The 14,970-nt window shown below is 43.3% G+C and overlaps 2 protein-coding genes across 14 annotated transcripts in view; one reads left to right on the top strand and one right to left on the bottom strand.

Moving 5' to 3' along the window:
- slc25a13 (solute carrier family 25 member 13) overlaps positions 1–7,906 on the top strand; it is a 58,480-nt gene extending 50,574 nt beyond the window's left edge. For 2 of the 6 annotated variants that reach the window (XM_086279632.1, XM_086279633.1), the window contains 3 exons: positions 2,563–2,721; positions 2,929–3,019; positions 3,766–7,906. In XM_086279632.1, coding sequence (XP_086135758.1) covers positions 2,563–2,721; positions 2,929–3,019; positions 3,766–3,952 — 437 coding nt within the window. In that variant the 3' untranslated portion in view covers positions 3,953–7,906. Of the gene's footprint in view, positions 1–2,562; positions 2,722–2,928; positions 3,020–3,765 lie in introns of those variants that run through there. The other 4 variants (XM_086279631.1, XM_086279628.1, XM_086279630.1 and 1 more) reach the window with 4 other exon arrangements.
- Positions 4,747–14,970, bottom strand: part of dync1i1a (dynein cytoplasmic 1 intermediate chain 1a) — a 69,884-nt gene continuing 59,660 nt past the window's right edge. For 7 of the 8 annotated variants that reach the window (XM_086279638.1, XM_086279635.1, XM_086279642.1 and 4 more), the window contains 3 exons: positions 13,538–13,678; positions 9,827–9,952; positions 4,747–5,597 (listed from right to left, as the gene is read on the bottom strand). In XM_086279638.1, coding sequence (XP_086135764.1) covers positions 5,487–5,597; positions 9,827–9,952; positions 13,538–13,678 — 378 coding nt within the window. In that variant the 3' untranslated portion in view covers positions 4,747–5,486. The remainder of the gene's footprint in view (positions 5,598–9,826; positions 9,953–13,537; positions 13,679–14,970) is intronic. The other variant, XM_086279637.1, reaches the window with a different exon arrangement.

The raw sequence follows: 14,970 nt of genomic DNA, 5'->3' as shown, positions 1-14,970 counted from the left end.
ATCCACTCGCTTGTTTTGTCACTGTGAAATATGGCGGGAATATTAATTGTTTCCCGGCAGAAAATTGAATGTTTTACTTGAACCTTGCTTTGGACACCAGGTCGGCAACCGCTCACAGTCAGCGCTGTCTCAAAAGCCACTTTGGTGCATCAACATCGATAAGACAGCCTGCTCTCAGTTTGCACTTGATTGGAGTCAAGTTGGCAGGTTGTCTCTCTGTGATAATACGGCAATTAACTGTGACAAATGTAGCAAAATTAGCAAATCTGTTGCTGTCTGCTTACATATAAAGGCACACCGACTAATTACATTCAGACTCCACCCAGAACCTCAGAGAATTAAAACAGAAATTTACAAATTTGTTTGCAACCAGTTGGCTTGAGCCCCCTACTGCAAAGAGACACAGTGCAGATGATTTGCACTTATCAACCCAGACTGACTCAGATTGATTGCAGCGTGTTGTTGGCAATCTGGCAGCAGTTATTTGCAAACATTTGCCCATCTACCTGAGAGTGACTGCAGTCAGTCTGAGTCAGGCTGCGATGGTTTGGAGACAGGTTGCGTCTTCTCTTGCAGTCAGCTGGTTGCTACAACTAATTTCTTTTTCTAACCAAGGTTTATTTTTACTCTAGTCTGACTGAGCCATTAAGACTAAGTAAAAAAGGTGAAGATCATTTCAAATATTTGGAAAATACGCAGATTCTTCCAGAGGAAGGAAGTGAAGAGAAAGTGTGAGGCGTCATTGTCTCAAAACAAAGACAGAGAAAACAGTCAGGCACACAGTATGCGACTAAGGCCTAAAGTTGCTTTTAGTTGGTGAAAATTATTCATGTTTTTATGTCAGGAGATTCTTTTAGCTCCCACAGTTGTTAGATATGTTAGCAAGTTACTGTAGATACTGTAGCTAAAGCACTTGCAAATATAATGATTTTTCTCGTGACTTTTAAAGCTTGGAAACATTCCCGTTTTACATAAGTGGCACACAGCCACAGGTCTTGAGGTTAGAGAAGTCCACTGCAGTTTTCTCGTTTTCCTGCTTCACGTCCTTTATCCTGTTGCTCATGTGTGCAGCTACGCAAAAACACTTCTTTGCGTTTGTTGTTGTTTTGCAGCCCATGAGCTCTGTCTGTCTCTAATGCTTGCAGATTTCTTTTTTAAGTGAGATGGCACAGAAGGGACCAAGAACCAGATCACAGCTAGTGGGATATTTGGTTTGGGAGCAGGGTGTTCTTCTAATTCCAGAAGTAATGCTTTAGCAGACACGGCTGCAAAGTAAAGCACAAGATTCAGCTGCTCTCAAAATCCAGTCTAGTTATGACTGTAAAAGTGAAGAGCAGTGTCTCACTGATCCTTTCGGGGTCAGGTTTCAGGATTTAGTGAATGTGAATATAAAACCAGTCATGTTTTTCAAAGCTTAAACAGTTAAACTTTGCAGACTTTATATTATATAACATTATATAGTTGATTTGCAATGATTTTTTTGTTTGTTTTTGTTTTCTTTCCATAAAACATGGCAGTATGGTTTCTTGAACATCCCTAGTAGCAGGTAATAAAATTTCAGGGAGGGCTGGGGCCCCCTGTAGCTACACCTCTGCTGTTTCTATGCAATTTTCATGTCGATCCCATACTGTGTGGGGGATTTGGTTTGATTACATTTTGTAGAGATAAAGATGCTGTCATCATGGTTTATCTTTTTTAAAATTTTGGATAAAGTTCTGTTTCAGCATCTGTATATCAAGACTCTTTTTATTCTGTCAAATGATTTTAAAAGTTTAAAGTTTACCTTTATCTGAATTAAAGGTCTCAGGATAGTCAGTTTTATGTGTGTGTAGATATGTATATACACATATGTATTCAGACGTCTTGCCTGCTCCCCTCCTCTCCTCTCTGCTCCTCTCCTCAGTTCAGTGCAGGTGGTCAGTCTCCACTGGGTGCCAGTCGGCTACCTAATGCCGAGTTGATCAGGCTTGCTGAATAGCTCGTTTTGCCGTTACAAAAACCAAGAAGTCAGAGTAAATCGTCAAGAGGGCAGTTGATGGTAATGACCGAGCCATCAATGATTGGGCCCATTCATGAGTGAAGTGACTGGAGTGGGGGCCTTGCAGTCACTCCCTTCAGTCAGCCAGTCACTTTGAGCGGCACACGGGGCACAGTGTGCATTTCTCTCATTACCGTCCATTGTCTGGCCTCTTTCAAACGGCTGTAGGAAAAGTGGGAGAGAGAGGAAAGGAAGAAAAAAGGTAGAGATTAAATAATGGCCTGGATTGGTTGATGGTGAAGTGATAGGAGCTGGCCCCTACTTGTGTATAGTGTATGTATGCTGCAGACATACTGCAAGATGGTAAAGATCCAAGATGACGTGTTTCAGAAAGGGGAACAAAGACGGCTAAAAATCCACTCGATGAGATGCGGTTTCAAAGATATGCAAGATTTCAATAAATCGCTGATGGCTGCTTTCTGCACATCATCTCATTTGTTTGGGCCTGATTTTGGATTTTGTGCGCTCTGTTTAGAATCAAACACGTTCCGACCTTTTAGAAAGCTCTCGAGTTCTTTCTGCAGGCATGCCGGCCGCCTCTCTGGTGACCCCGGCAGACGTGATCAAGACACGGTTACAGGTGGCGGCGCGTGCTGGCCAGACCACCTACAGCGGCCTGATGGACTGCTTCTGGAAGATTCTCAGAGAAGAGGGGCCCCGCGCTTTCTGGAAAGGAGCTGGAGGTACGCTCATGGAGTCAAACACAATTACAACACAATTCTTGTAATAGATTTACATTGATTTGATCATAAGACATAAAGCATAAACAGACACTTTCACTCTCCTTGCGTCTCAGAGATGATTTTGGCCAAACCAACTGACCAATCTGGTTCTGCGTTTGTGTAAATTGCGTCTTTATTAATTAAAATAAACACATTTCTCCACTGCAGCTCGAGTGTTTCGTTCTTCGCCTCAGTTTGGGGTGACACTGGTGACCTATGAACTCCTGCAGCGCTGGTTTTATATCGACTTTGGAGGACCGTAAGTATCTTCAACCGCACAGAAACAATAACAAGCCTTTTTCTTCCTGAATGCAAGCACACAGTGATGTCACACAGTCCCTCTGACAGTTTCCTCAAATACACAAGTTTTGTTAGCACCCATTTGACCTCAGCGTGTCGTTTCCCCACTCCTGGGACTCAAAGAGCCTCATCCTCCTCTCATGAAGGTCACTGTCAAGAATAATTCACTCCTTCACTCTAAACCCCGTTGGGGAACTTGGGTTGCCTCCTTTTAATGGACAGCAGACACCGCGATGCACATGCACGCATCGGTCGGACGGCTCATTCGTTTTCCATGTAGCGCCCTCTCTCCCCGCTCGCTCACAGCGACACAAAATCAGCTGCAGATCCAGTGAAAACTCGCTGCGGTTTGGACCCGAGCAGATCCTTTTCTTGCGCTCTGTGTTGGCAGCGATTCACAGAGCGCGGCGTGAAATCTTTGAGGGATTTGATTTAGTTCTGCTCTCAGGGAGAACCGTTGAGCCGTTCCGCTTTTGATTTTCTATTAAGATTGTTTATTTCTGTGGCGAACAGCGTTTCGAATGATAATATTAATTTAAGATTTAATAATGATGATAATAAAACCCCTGTGCGTTAACAGTTTGCAGTGTTTATGTTGTTGAACAGTTCCCTCCGTTCTCCTCGTCTCTACCTCTTTTTTTGCTCCTCTCTCTCTCATCATGTCCCTCACTTTCTCCTCCATCTCTCTCTCTCCACACACCACAGAAAGCCGGCTGGCTCCGAGCCCACCCCCAAGTCTCGGATCAGCCTGCCGGCGCCCAACCCCGACCACATCGGAGGCTTCAGGTTGGCCGTGGCCACATTCGCTGGCATCGAGAGCAAGTTTGGACTCCATCTCCCACGCTACACGGTGCCGACGGCAGCGGCCCCTTCCAACGTGAGCACCCCCTGAACCTCCACGGGTGTGTGTTTGAGGGGGGGAGCTGAAGTGTTTTTCATACGTAAAGCACCGAGAAACTATCAGGTCCATTTAGTTTTCACAGTATTTGAAGTTATTTTGTTCTAATTATTGTATAAAAGCATCTATATGCGATCTCACCGATTAGCAAAGTGTGTAATTGCTACAGGGCTCACGCAGTGTTTGTTTCACAGTGTTGTGTTATACTAGTTAGGTTTACACTCCAAACTCGTACACAGTATGCACACAGCAGCAGAAGGGCTTGCACAAATACACTTGAACACTTTCTTTAAATGTCGGTGGCTACTTACTGTTGCAGCTTTTTCCAGTGTCTTCCTTTTGTGTTGCTTTATAACCAAAAGCACATTAATCACATGATCATAAAACCAGCTACACACAAAAAATACAGTAAATGTGGCACTTCTGTATATATTAGAAATCCAGACATATTTTCATATGTGTGCGTCTGTTTTGATTGAGTTGCTCTTTTCAACTGTGTGTCGATTTATGGTCGAATGAATCCAGAAGAATACGACCAGAGAAAGAAGTTTTGAATGTAAAAGGCGCGGCGTTAACGTTGTGACCGTACATAATGTTCACCGCTGTCAAGATGTTTGGGTTCAGGTCTAAATGTATGCAGATGTGGAAATATATGAAGGAGTGCGTGTGCCATGGCTCTGTATTTAAACTTGTACGGTGCAGAGACTGTAGGAGCTACATGTGGTGTGTAATAATTGTGCCTTACTGAACGTATGGCAGCAACATGTGTGGTCGGAGTAAAGAGACACTTGTATTAGTAAGTATGGTGGAGGTTTTATTTGCAGTACTACTTCCTGGTTGGAGGTGGAAATGAAAGCAACACAGCGGCTCCTGGGCTCTGCTTTAATAGTCAACATTAGCAGGCTGAACAGCAATCACTCTGAATTACAATATACCTCTTATTAATCGTCACAGTTCATTAAATAATATACAGTTGAAGCTGTCACTGAGTACAGAGGACCACTCGATTCAGCTTCTGACGCATCGACTCGAACACTGACATAAAGCAGCTCCATGTGTGATAACCTCGCTCCATGTTAACCCCACATTTCTGCATCTGGAATATTTTGGGAATGCGTTGCATGCAGGCTTACTACAGACAAAAAGAAGCACAACATAAAGTGAACATGTAAACAAAACATGACTAGTCTATGAAACCTGCTCCATTATTATTATTTTTTTACAGTAGTGCGAAGCATTGTTACAGTACACACACCTCCATAAGGCTAACAGACTGCTGCTCTTTATATACTGGAGGCTCACGAGTTGCAAGCGACGCATCACCTGAAGTCGTTGGACGAATAAATAACAACAAATCGGTACAATTTGATTTTAGAAATGCAAAAGTACAATAAAAAACAAACAAGAGAGGAACATAAACGTGGAGAAACAAAACCCAAAGTGAGTGAGAAGCACATGCTACATTGACACCAGCAGAAGCACACCAGGTCTCTGGATCCGCCCACTTTGGTTTTGGAGTCTTTCTTTTCTATGAAGCCAGCTCCATAGGCCCCTCCTCCTCGCCGTCAGCACGGTTAGCACGAATCTCCATCAGCGTACGGGCAAAGCGCGCCCAGTCGTCCGTGTGGGCCACCGAAAGCTGTAAAAACCACACAGGTACACGGTGTGAGGGAAATCGCGTACATCACTATACGGGTACCACAGCATGACTTAATAACGGAAGGAAATGAGCAATAAATCTGTCTGTGCTGACATCAGATCCTGGTACTGATGCTGGAACAGCGGCCGTGCCAACATAGAGGACTCCCACAGAGAATCCACGCTTCTCCCGGTTCCAGATTTTTCCACAAGGAAAAACGATGTCATAAAATCCCATAAATTCCTGGCAGATTACTTTTAGCATGAACAAGCAACATGAGATAAAGCAGTTGTTCTCCGTGATCATTTTCCAGAGTTTAACCGCGTGTCTGTAAGTATGGTAAACAGGTGTTTCGGTGTCTGAGAAGCTTTCATATTCTCTTCAGTTGTTTTAACACTGGACAGGTGACATCTGCTCATCGGTTGTGATGGAGCCAGAGATGACCACAGATCGACCTTTAACCAGCTCGGCAACCACTTGCTGTCAGGTGCCATCTGCAAAAAATTTACAAAGCTATTGCTCTGCAAATACACAGCAGCTCACATTAACTTCTCACATTCAGCCTGCACCCACAACCCCACAGATCTGAAACCAATTCCTCCACAAACATTGACGTAGTTGATGCAGGGCTTAATTTAACTACAACGTGACACACGAGCTCAGCAACCTTGCTTTTATATAGGAATAGAACCACAATACAACCAGCTGGCAACCAGTTGAGTCGAGTCCCCTACTGCAAAGAGAGGAGTTGCAGTCATCAGTGCAAGCTTATATAAACGTGTTGGTGATCTAAAATAAGACAATTATTATTACAAGCCTGTCACTTGCTCAGAGTCACTGCAGTCAGTCTGAGACGACCTGTGTGGTTATTTGCAGAAAGGCTCCCTCACACCAGGCAACCTGTACAACTGCTTAATGATCCAAAGTAGTTCCCAGAAAATCAATGCGATCACTAATTCTTCCTAGTAGCAAAGAAATTCACATCCGAGCTCTAAAGGCAAAGTCATCAATGAAATCACATGGATTCAATATTCGGGGCCATAAATGTTTTCCATAATTTCATTGATAGTTCATTTAATTGCTGCTGAGACATCAAATTGGTCAATCAGATACTGTCACTGGAAGCACGGCCTATGATGCTGATCTATGATAGCAACGCTTCTGTACTCACAACCAAAGCCGTGACATCACCACATCAGCATCATACTGACCAAAAAGGTAAAAATAATCATTGCAAACAGAGTATTCAGAGCAGTCTGAAGCCTGTGTTTGTATAAGCATTCAGAACAGAACTATGAGCGTCACAGGTTCACTTTGGTGTTTGATAAGAGAACATGAGGCCAGTATGAGATGTCAAACTGTGTTTTATTCCTCATAAAGTGTCTTGCTAGAGTTGTGCACAGCAGGAGTCAGAGTGAGTGGGGCTGAAGTCGCCACCCAAGATGCCTGCAACCGCTTTGCCTGCCCAGGCTGTAATTAATCGGGAACCAGGAAGAGGGAGACAGCCATTTTGAACCACCCCCCAAGGGGCTGGGCTGGCCACAGCGGGGGGCTCTGGCAGATCGTTGTGTACTTGGTGCCTGAGTGACTTCAGCGTTAGCAGCAAGACAAGAGGCTCAGAAACACGGCTGGCTGGGCTGAAGTCAGGTTTTTAAACAGCAGCAGCTTCAAAATGCTTCATGCTGAGGAACATGATCTGGAAAAACAGAGCAATACCAGTAAGGTCCTAATAAAAACTGCTCTAATCTCTGATGACACAGTTTTTTCTCATTTGTACTCAGTAAAATAAAACAGAAATAACAGTATTTGGTATTTTACTGCACTGGAAAACTCTAAAGGGCTGCTCTAAGTCCCAGGACCACAGCTCTCTGGATGAAACTGCTGGCCATCTCTTTTTTTCACATGCTGTTCCCAGTTATAGCTGTATGGGGGAGTTTGTAGTGACTTTAATACCCACAATACACACACACACACACACACACACACACACACACACACACAAACTCTTAGCTTGTTGGAGTCATAAAACCTTTCAGCCCCGCTCGCTCTTATTGATGACTCTCATGGTTACCATGAACTCAGCATGGAGTCCACCAGCTCAGCCCCTCTCCAGTTTACCACACAACAAAAAAAAAAAGATGCTAAAATTAGCCGAGCGGCTAGGCTAGGCTGCACTCACTTGGGATCCTAACCAGAGCTCTCTAAACATGAGAGAACATACGGGCTGGCCGCTTTGTGGTGACAGCAGTGTCACGTGGAGGCCGTTTCACATGAAAGAGATGGGGCACAAAAATATCAAACATTTCCACTGCAGGAACCTTTTTGAGGGGGTTTAACAAAGCAGGGAGAAAGATCTAAATAAAGGTCTAGGGAAATTACTTAACCCCTCACCCCCCTGCTTATGGTTGCTTACGGGTTGCTGCTTTCTTTGTGGGTGGAGCTTGCAGGACCACACATCGCCAAGCAGGATTTTAACCATCTAAACTGTTTGTTTTTAAAATTATGGGTAGATTTACTAACACTGGCCTCTGCCTCCTTAAAAACATAAACTAAATGAGGGATGGTTAAAGGTGTGTTTGTGCACTGGTCCTACAGGGATCCAATGTTGTTGCTGTGTACATTCACAAGGGGGCAGTGTCCAGAATACGCAGAGTAACCAGTACTGTTGACTGCTGGTCGTTTAGCTTCGCTAAGCTTAGCTTCAAATGCAAACTTGTTGTGTGACAAATAACACACTGAACACACTTTTGTGTTCAGAATGTCCCTGTCAAAAAATGCAGATCTGTTTATTTGCATACATAAAATTTGAAAAACCAAGAAATTCCAGCCGCTGGGAACGACCGTAATAAGAATAGGTGTGTTTTACACATCAAGTGTGTAAAACAATGAAAACTGTCCACTGTGTTTCTCTTTCTTCTCTCTGTACTCTCATATTGTTCTCATCCAGTTCAAGGAAATGTGTTAATTGGTTGCTAATTATTCACTAATCTGACACAAATGTGGAACCATGAATTCCACTTCAGTGACTCAATTTGTAGAAACACAGAACAAAAGATGGGCGGGGCTACTGTGATGTCACCCATTGGTAACGCCTTGCTGAAATGAGTGGCTACACATGACTCAGGTGTTCACTGAGGTCAAGTCCAGGCTACATCAAATCTTTGTCTACAGTAGAGTCCCATAAAAAGTACAAGGACTAAAGACAGACTTCATGCTAACTTACCAAATGCGACTCACGGCAGCGCTACAGAGCACCTAAGTTCAGCTGATCAGCTGATCAATGTTTTACTGAATCATCGTCTCATCTTCCACTCTCAGGTTTGCAGACAGTGCACAGGAATTTGGAAAGTACTCAAATTTCCAGAGAACAGGCAAAGAAAGGATTTTTGATTCAATGTCATTAGCTCAGTATTTCCAATGTATATAGTTTTAATGGCACATTTAATGCCGTCTTGTGTTCTAAACACTGATCTGATGTAAACGTCAGTTTTATCTCCAAAATCAACTTTTTGGTTTGAAGGTCGCAGAGACATCCGGAGAGTGTGAATGTTTCTTTTCACTCAGATGAACCTAGTGGGGGCTTTATACACTGAAGAACGAGACCTAAATAGATGAATTATTTGTATGTGCAGGTTTTACTGAAAAAAAAACAACCTTATTTCTACTGTTACACAATAATGTCAGTGGCTCAAACACACATGAATCACAGCATAAGCAAGTATATATTTATAAAATGATGATTAAAGTTTTTTCACCACATGATGGGTTTTTGTTTAGAATTAAAGTGAAAAAGAGGTGTTTGTGATGAGCTTTAACTATTATCCATTTAAAAAGATCAGTAAGTTAAATTTCAGGCACTAAAAAAAAAATCGCTCTATGTGGCAATAAACTTTGGTCATTGCAGTTCACTCAAGCTTTTGGCACCTAGGCGGTAATTAAATCTTGACTGTTTGAAAACTAAACCCACGAGAACTCCTGGCTCCGTGCACCACGGCACTCAAAGTGAATTAAAAAAATGAACTCAGCAGACTTTTTGTAAAAGCCCAGAGCACACTGCCAAAATTTTAACATCATATGAGAAACAACCGAGTGTAATATTTCTGGAAATGCTACGATTATTACTCTGTAATCATTATCCTGCACTTTTTTTAGGTTGCCACAAATATTCTATAAATGTCTTAATTAAGTAACGTGTAAGCACATGTCAGCTATACAGTTAATTCGAGTACCTCTCCTGTATCGTAGATCCAAACTCGACCCTCCGAGTCGCCCACAGCCACCTCCTTCCCTCCTGAAGACCAGCGGACTCTGTTGAGTGCTGAAGCTCCCTCAATGGTCACGCTGGCAGTGGGTACCTGGCAGGCAAAGAGTTCAAACAAACCCACACCGTTAAACAACAAATCAAACAGTTCACGGATAACTGAGTGTAAAATGTGGTGTGTAAACACGTAGGTGTGTCTGCTATCCCCGAGATGGTTTTGGTTATGTTCCTGATCATCAAAATTAATGCTGCTCGAGGTTTAACACTGCAAGCGACCAAAACCTCCCGATGTTCACTCATGAAAAAATCTTTTTAAAAAAGGAGGTGGTTAAGGTCAGGTTAGGATATGATTGGTGTGCTGGTAAACTCTGACATCACAATGTGATTGGTCAGTTGCAATGTTGAACTTTGGACCAACGTTAGTTTTGACGATCCAGGATCGACACCAGCACGGGGATATCGGATCGTGCTTTTGTGGTAAGGAACAGGCCGAATCAACAGGAAACAAATAAACAGCAATATGGAAACGTGAGTGTTAAACAGAGCACTTAACAAACAGCTTCTGTTACAGCTGCTGTTTGTGTTTGGGAATTTTATTCCTCAAAAAAGAAAAAAAAAGTCAATGAGTGACTTTGTAATTTAGTCTTAAATTCCTCTCATATTCCTTTGATTTTAAAGGAAAATACAGTGAAGTAAACATTTAGGCATAAATCATGCCTCTCGGCCCTCATTTTTTACGACCATAATCGCTGTTTAAACGATTCCCTTTATAGTTTATTGGTAAATGGAAGCATTATACCATTATGGTCAAATTTAGCAAATTTACTATTTATAAAGGGCCACTTTATCCAGCTATACGAGACGGTAAGAAAAACAAAGCTGTCAAATTACAACTTGTAGACACAACAGGATATTTACAGTGTAATAACTCACTTTGCTGTTGTGGGTGAACAGCAGTGCTCACACTGCACCTTCAGAACCCCCTGAAGCCACGTGCACAGTCTACATGAACTGCTCCTGACATGCGGCAGGCGAGTCTGACATATGTCACCGGTGGAGACAGAGGCCTTGGCATCATGTCGCCTCACACACAGAGCTTCTGCGTATTTGAAAGCAGCGCTAACCGCATGCTGCACGAGCGGATCCGAACTGAGCGCTCTAAATTGGTTGTGCATGCGTGCGCGTACGTGTGCGCACTGGAAATGAGAACCAGGCGCACCGCGCAAGCTCTGTTAATGTCGTTATGCCTGTGTGTTTTTAATATGACGATAACAATGGAAGCCTGTTGCTATTAGACTGCGCGCGAGGCAGTGTGCGCGCATGTGTTCGATACATCCGCCTGTGTGTGTGTGTGTGTGTGTGTGTGTGTGTGTCTGAGCAAATGTTTCTCATAAAGCACATTGTTAGTCGAGTTAGGCCGCCGATAATGAACTCTTCCTCTGTCTGTGAAAAGGCTGCTGTTGAGGGAAGCCTGGGAAACTTGTCATCTGCGCTGCAGAGGGAGGGAGGACTCTCAGCTACCGATGGACCCGGCTGAGAGTAACGGGCTTAGCAGATGAAGAGATGCGACACCAAATCCAATTTTATTTATGTACGTAGACTGAAGAAAATGAGACGCTGAGAGTGAAAGAACATTATGAGAGAGGATGGAGAGTAGGTGTTGTCTCCATGGAAACCAAAAGAGAAGGAGAAAGGAGGATCCTTTTATCTCTACTTTTACCCGAGTGATCAAAGGTTTGGTGCCCACTCTGCTCCCAGAGTTGTAACAAAGTATGATTTTAAGAAATGTGGATTCTGCTTCTTAGCTCGACAGTTTGATGCTCATCTGTCCATTAAATATGAGGCTGCAGCCATGACAGTTAGCTTAGATTAAAGGTACAGTCAGTAAATTTGCGATGTTACATAATAAGGAAAAAGGGACACTGTACTCTGAAATATACACTGAATAGTTTGTAATTACATCTTCCAACAAACTAATGTTCAGAAACGTATAATTAATCCATTAAAAATACATAGGAGTGGCTTTGCGGTTTGTGGAAACCGCCATGTTCTCCCACCATATTTGAATACAGTAGCTGGGAAGGACATCTCCCTTTTGACTAACAGCGTTATAAATATGTGGCTAGAGACTGGCCACATACATGGACTCCATATGTGGAGGCTGTGGAGAAAAAGTAGTCGTGGCTATTCGTGTCCATGGAAGGACATTTGAATTTGTGCCTGCGTCTTCAGAGCAAAGATTCGAAGGATCATACGTATGGTTTATTATCAGAGGAGGAGGGAAAGGAAAGAGACAACGCTACCAACATCTCAAGCCTCATCTCCTGAACTCTAACACACAAAAACGTGCATAAATAGGCTGATTTATTCCTGACATTATCCCGGTTACTTATTGTCAGCAGATTACACATGCGACCCTCCCGTCTCCGGACAGCTGACAACAACAATAGCTGGTTATAAGCTAACATTATAGCTAACATCCCAGCTAATGTTAGGCTGAAGTGTCCTAGAAATCACACTTTCCCTCTAATAAACAGTTTGATTACATTCCCTCAAGCATCAGAATCAAGCTAACAGCAGCAAAAACAGCAGTGCTACCAACACTTTGGCACATCCTCAACATCTCCGAATCATTGTCATCATTCAGAAGTGAGCTTCACTGACTCACTGAGCTATATCGGATTCCTTTCAAAAGGTTTTACAGCATCTTCCTGAGAAATAAAGATTTAATGTTTTTGACCTTTGTTGGCTGACTAATACATGTTTGTCCTATAGCAGACATCGGAGCTAGGATTATGCACATAACTGGTAAGAAAACAGACCTCAGGTGACTTCAATCTGCAATTTACCTGTACCAGAATATATCCCAACCATAAGCACTGTAAACATCAATGGCAATATTGGCCCAGAATTTCAGTCAATGCGTCCCTACTTTTACACTGTATCTTATTGTACATGTGTGTTAAAACAAAACAAAAAAAACCCTGATTCCACTTTTTGTAAGTGTGTGCGACCTTTAAAAGAAAAATAAGCTGTGTTTTTATTTTGCTCACTGTATAACACTGTCTGCAAACTGTTTAATACTATGACGTGTCCTCCAGTGGCCTTAAATGCACTCGTCTTAAAATAACTGCTTGCCCCACAGCCTTGCGAAACTCAACCCCTGGTCTGAAGTTTCTTTTTTTTTTATCATTATTATTATTTTCATGGAACTGTGGACTGAGGGCTGGGGCTTTGCTCATGGTCTCCGGCACATCTGTGTTCCCCTTCGAAGGGACACTGTGTGGGAGGATGATGGGACGGGGTTTGTGGGGTCCTGAGGTTCCCTGAACATTGGAGAGAGGTTGTAGAAATGTTAGCGGGATGGCTGGGTGGGAGCTGGGATAAGGAGATGTCAAAGTCTGATTTAAAGCAAGGTCTGTGGGAAACGCCCACGGGGGAATCTGGAATTGTGTGTGTGTTGGGAGGGATGTGGAGGGACTGGTGGTGGAGGGGTTGATGGGAGGGAAAAGTCTTGGATGTTTGGTTGTGTGGTTCGGGCTGAGGCCCAGCAACAGGCCCTGAGGACACCAAACACACGCACATCAACACACAAAGAGATGACACACAAACCACACCCATCACGGCCTGTATTAGCTACATTCACACACACGCACACACATACAGAGTATGCACACACCTCAGTGTCATTGTTGAGGTTCCACAGGTCCAGGCGGCCCATGCCATCCACGGCAGCAAACATGGCAGGGTGCACGGGCGACCACATGACATCATACACATAATCGGCGTTGTCTTCAAACGAGTACAGAGGCTTGTTGTGCTGAAAGAGAGGAGGAAAAAAAGAGGATATCTGTGCGAGCGTGTATGAGTGACATGGTGTGAAAAAAAAAGAAGAAGAAGCAGAGAAAACGCGGAGAGCGACGGATTACAGCGGATGACATACCAGAGAGAGAGGGAAAAGGAATTGAGAGAGGGAGTGAGGGAGCTTCAGACAGAGTGGCGCTGCCTCAGCCTTGGGGCCTGTCTGGGTGCAGAGCCTAATTAAAAAGCCTAGCACATTCACACAGCGCCATAAAACCGCTGGGAGAGATGAAAGAGAAGGCCTCTCCACAAGGTGTACTGTAACCTCAACACAACAGCTGTGAGAGAGAAACAGAGACAGAAAAATAGGAGGAGGAGGCGGGATGGACAATGGTGCACAGGAAGGTGTGTGTTTGTGTGTCCTTGCAGGTGTGCAAGGAGAACCTGACTGATAATGGTTTAAACCAACTATTTAACACTGAAACTAAATCTAACAGAGAGATCTATATGTTATTTATGTGCTCAGAGGCATCGTTTTACACTTCCGAAACAAATCTGTCATTCCTCGTCTGGTAGACAAACTCATCCCATTATACTGACCTAAACAATTATGTGTTTGTGACGTTGCGTCTCCATAAAGTCCTCGTGACAAAGTCAGAGGTCAGAGAACAGATGCAGTCAGCTCTCGCACCGGCGTCCTCCCTTACTGTGCATGTTTGGTTTTGTGGTGCATGCACTGCACTATGCAGGACAACACAGCTGCCTACAATGAGAGCTGATTGAACTTTGACCTTGAACTACACTAACCTCTGGGAGAAAGACCAGTTGGTGAAGTCAAGTCAAGTCAAGTCAAGTTTATTTATAGAGCACATTTAAAAACAACCAAGGCTGACCAAAGTGCTGTACAGTAAATACAGATAAAAATACAATAGAACACAATTTCGTAATAACACCTCGCTGATAAAAATAAAATAAAAATATATAAAACAAATAAATTAAACCTTTCTAAAAGCCAATGAAAAGAGGTGAGTTTTAAGAGCGGTTTTAAAAGTTTCTAGGCTTTTGGAGAGTCTGACGTGAGGAGGTAAACTGTTCCACAGTCTGGGTGCAGCCACAGCAAACGCCCTCTCTCCCTTTGTCTTTAATTTATACCTGGGAACATCTAAAAGCATCAGGTCGGCTGACCTCAAAGATCTCCTGGGGCGATAAGTACTAAGGAGTTCTGACAGGTAAGAAGGTGCAGCGCCATTTAAAACCTTAAAAGCCAGCAATAAGATTTTAAAATCAATCCTAAAGGCAACTGGGAGCCAG

This window comes from Aulonocara sp. 'chitande type north' Nkhata Bay, linkage group LG22 (assembly GCF_057382095.1).
Source record: "Aulonocara sp. 'chitande type north' Nkhata Bay isolate Kocher_YH1m ecotype deep benthic linkage group LG22, A_spYH_male_GT1.1, whole genome shotgun sequence".
In the NCBI taxonomy this organism is placed as follows: Eukaryota; Metazoa; Chordata; class Actinopteri; order Cichliformes; family Cichlidae; genus Aulonocara; species Aulonocara sp. 'chitande type north' Nkhata Bay.
Note: the sequence above shows the minus strand (reverse complement) of the source record. Positions and strands in the feature narration are given on the sequence as shown.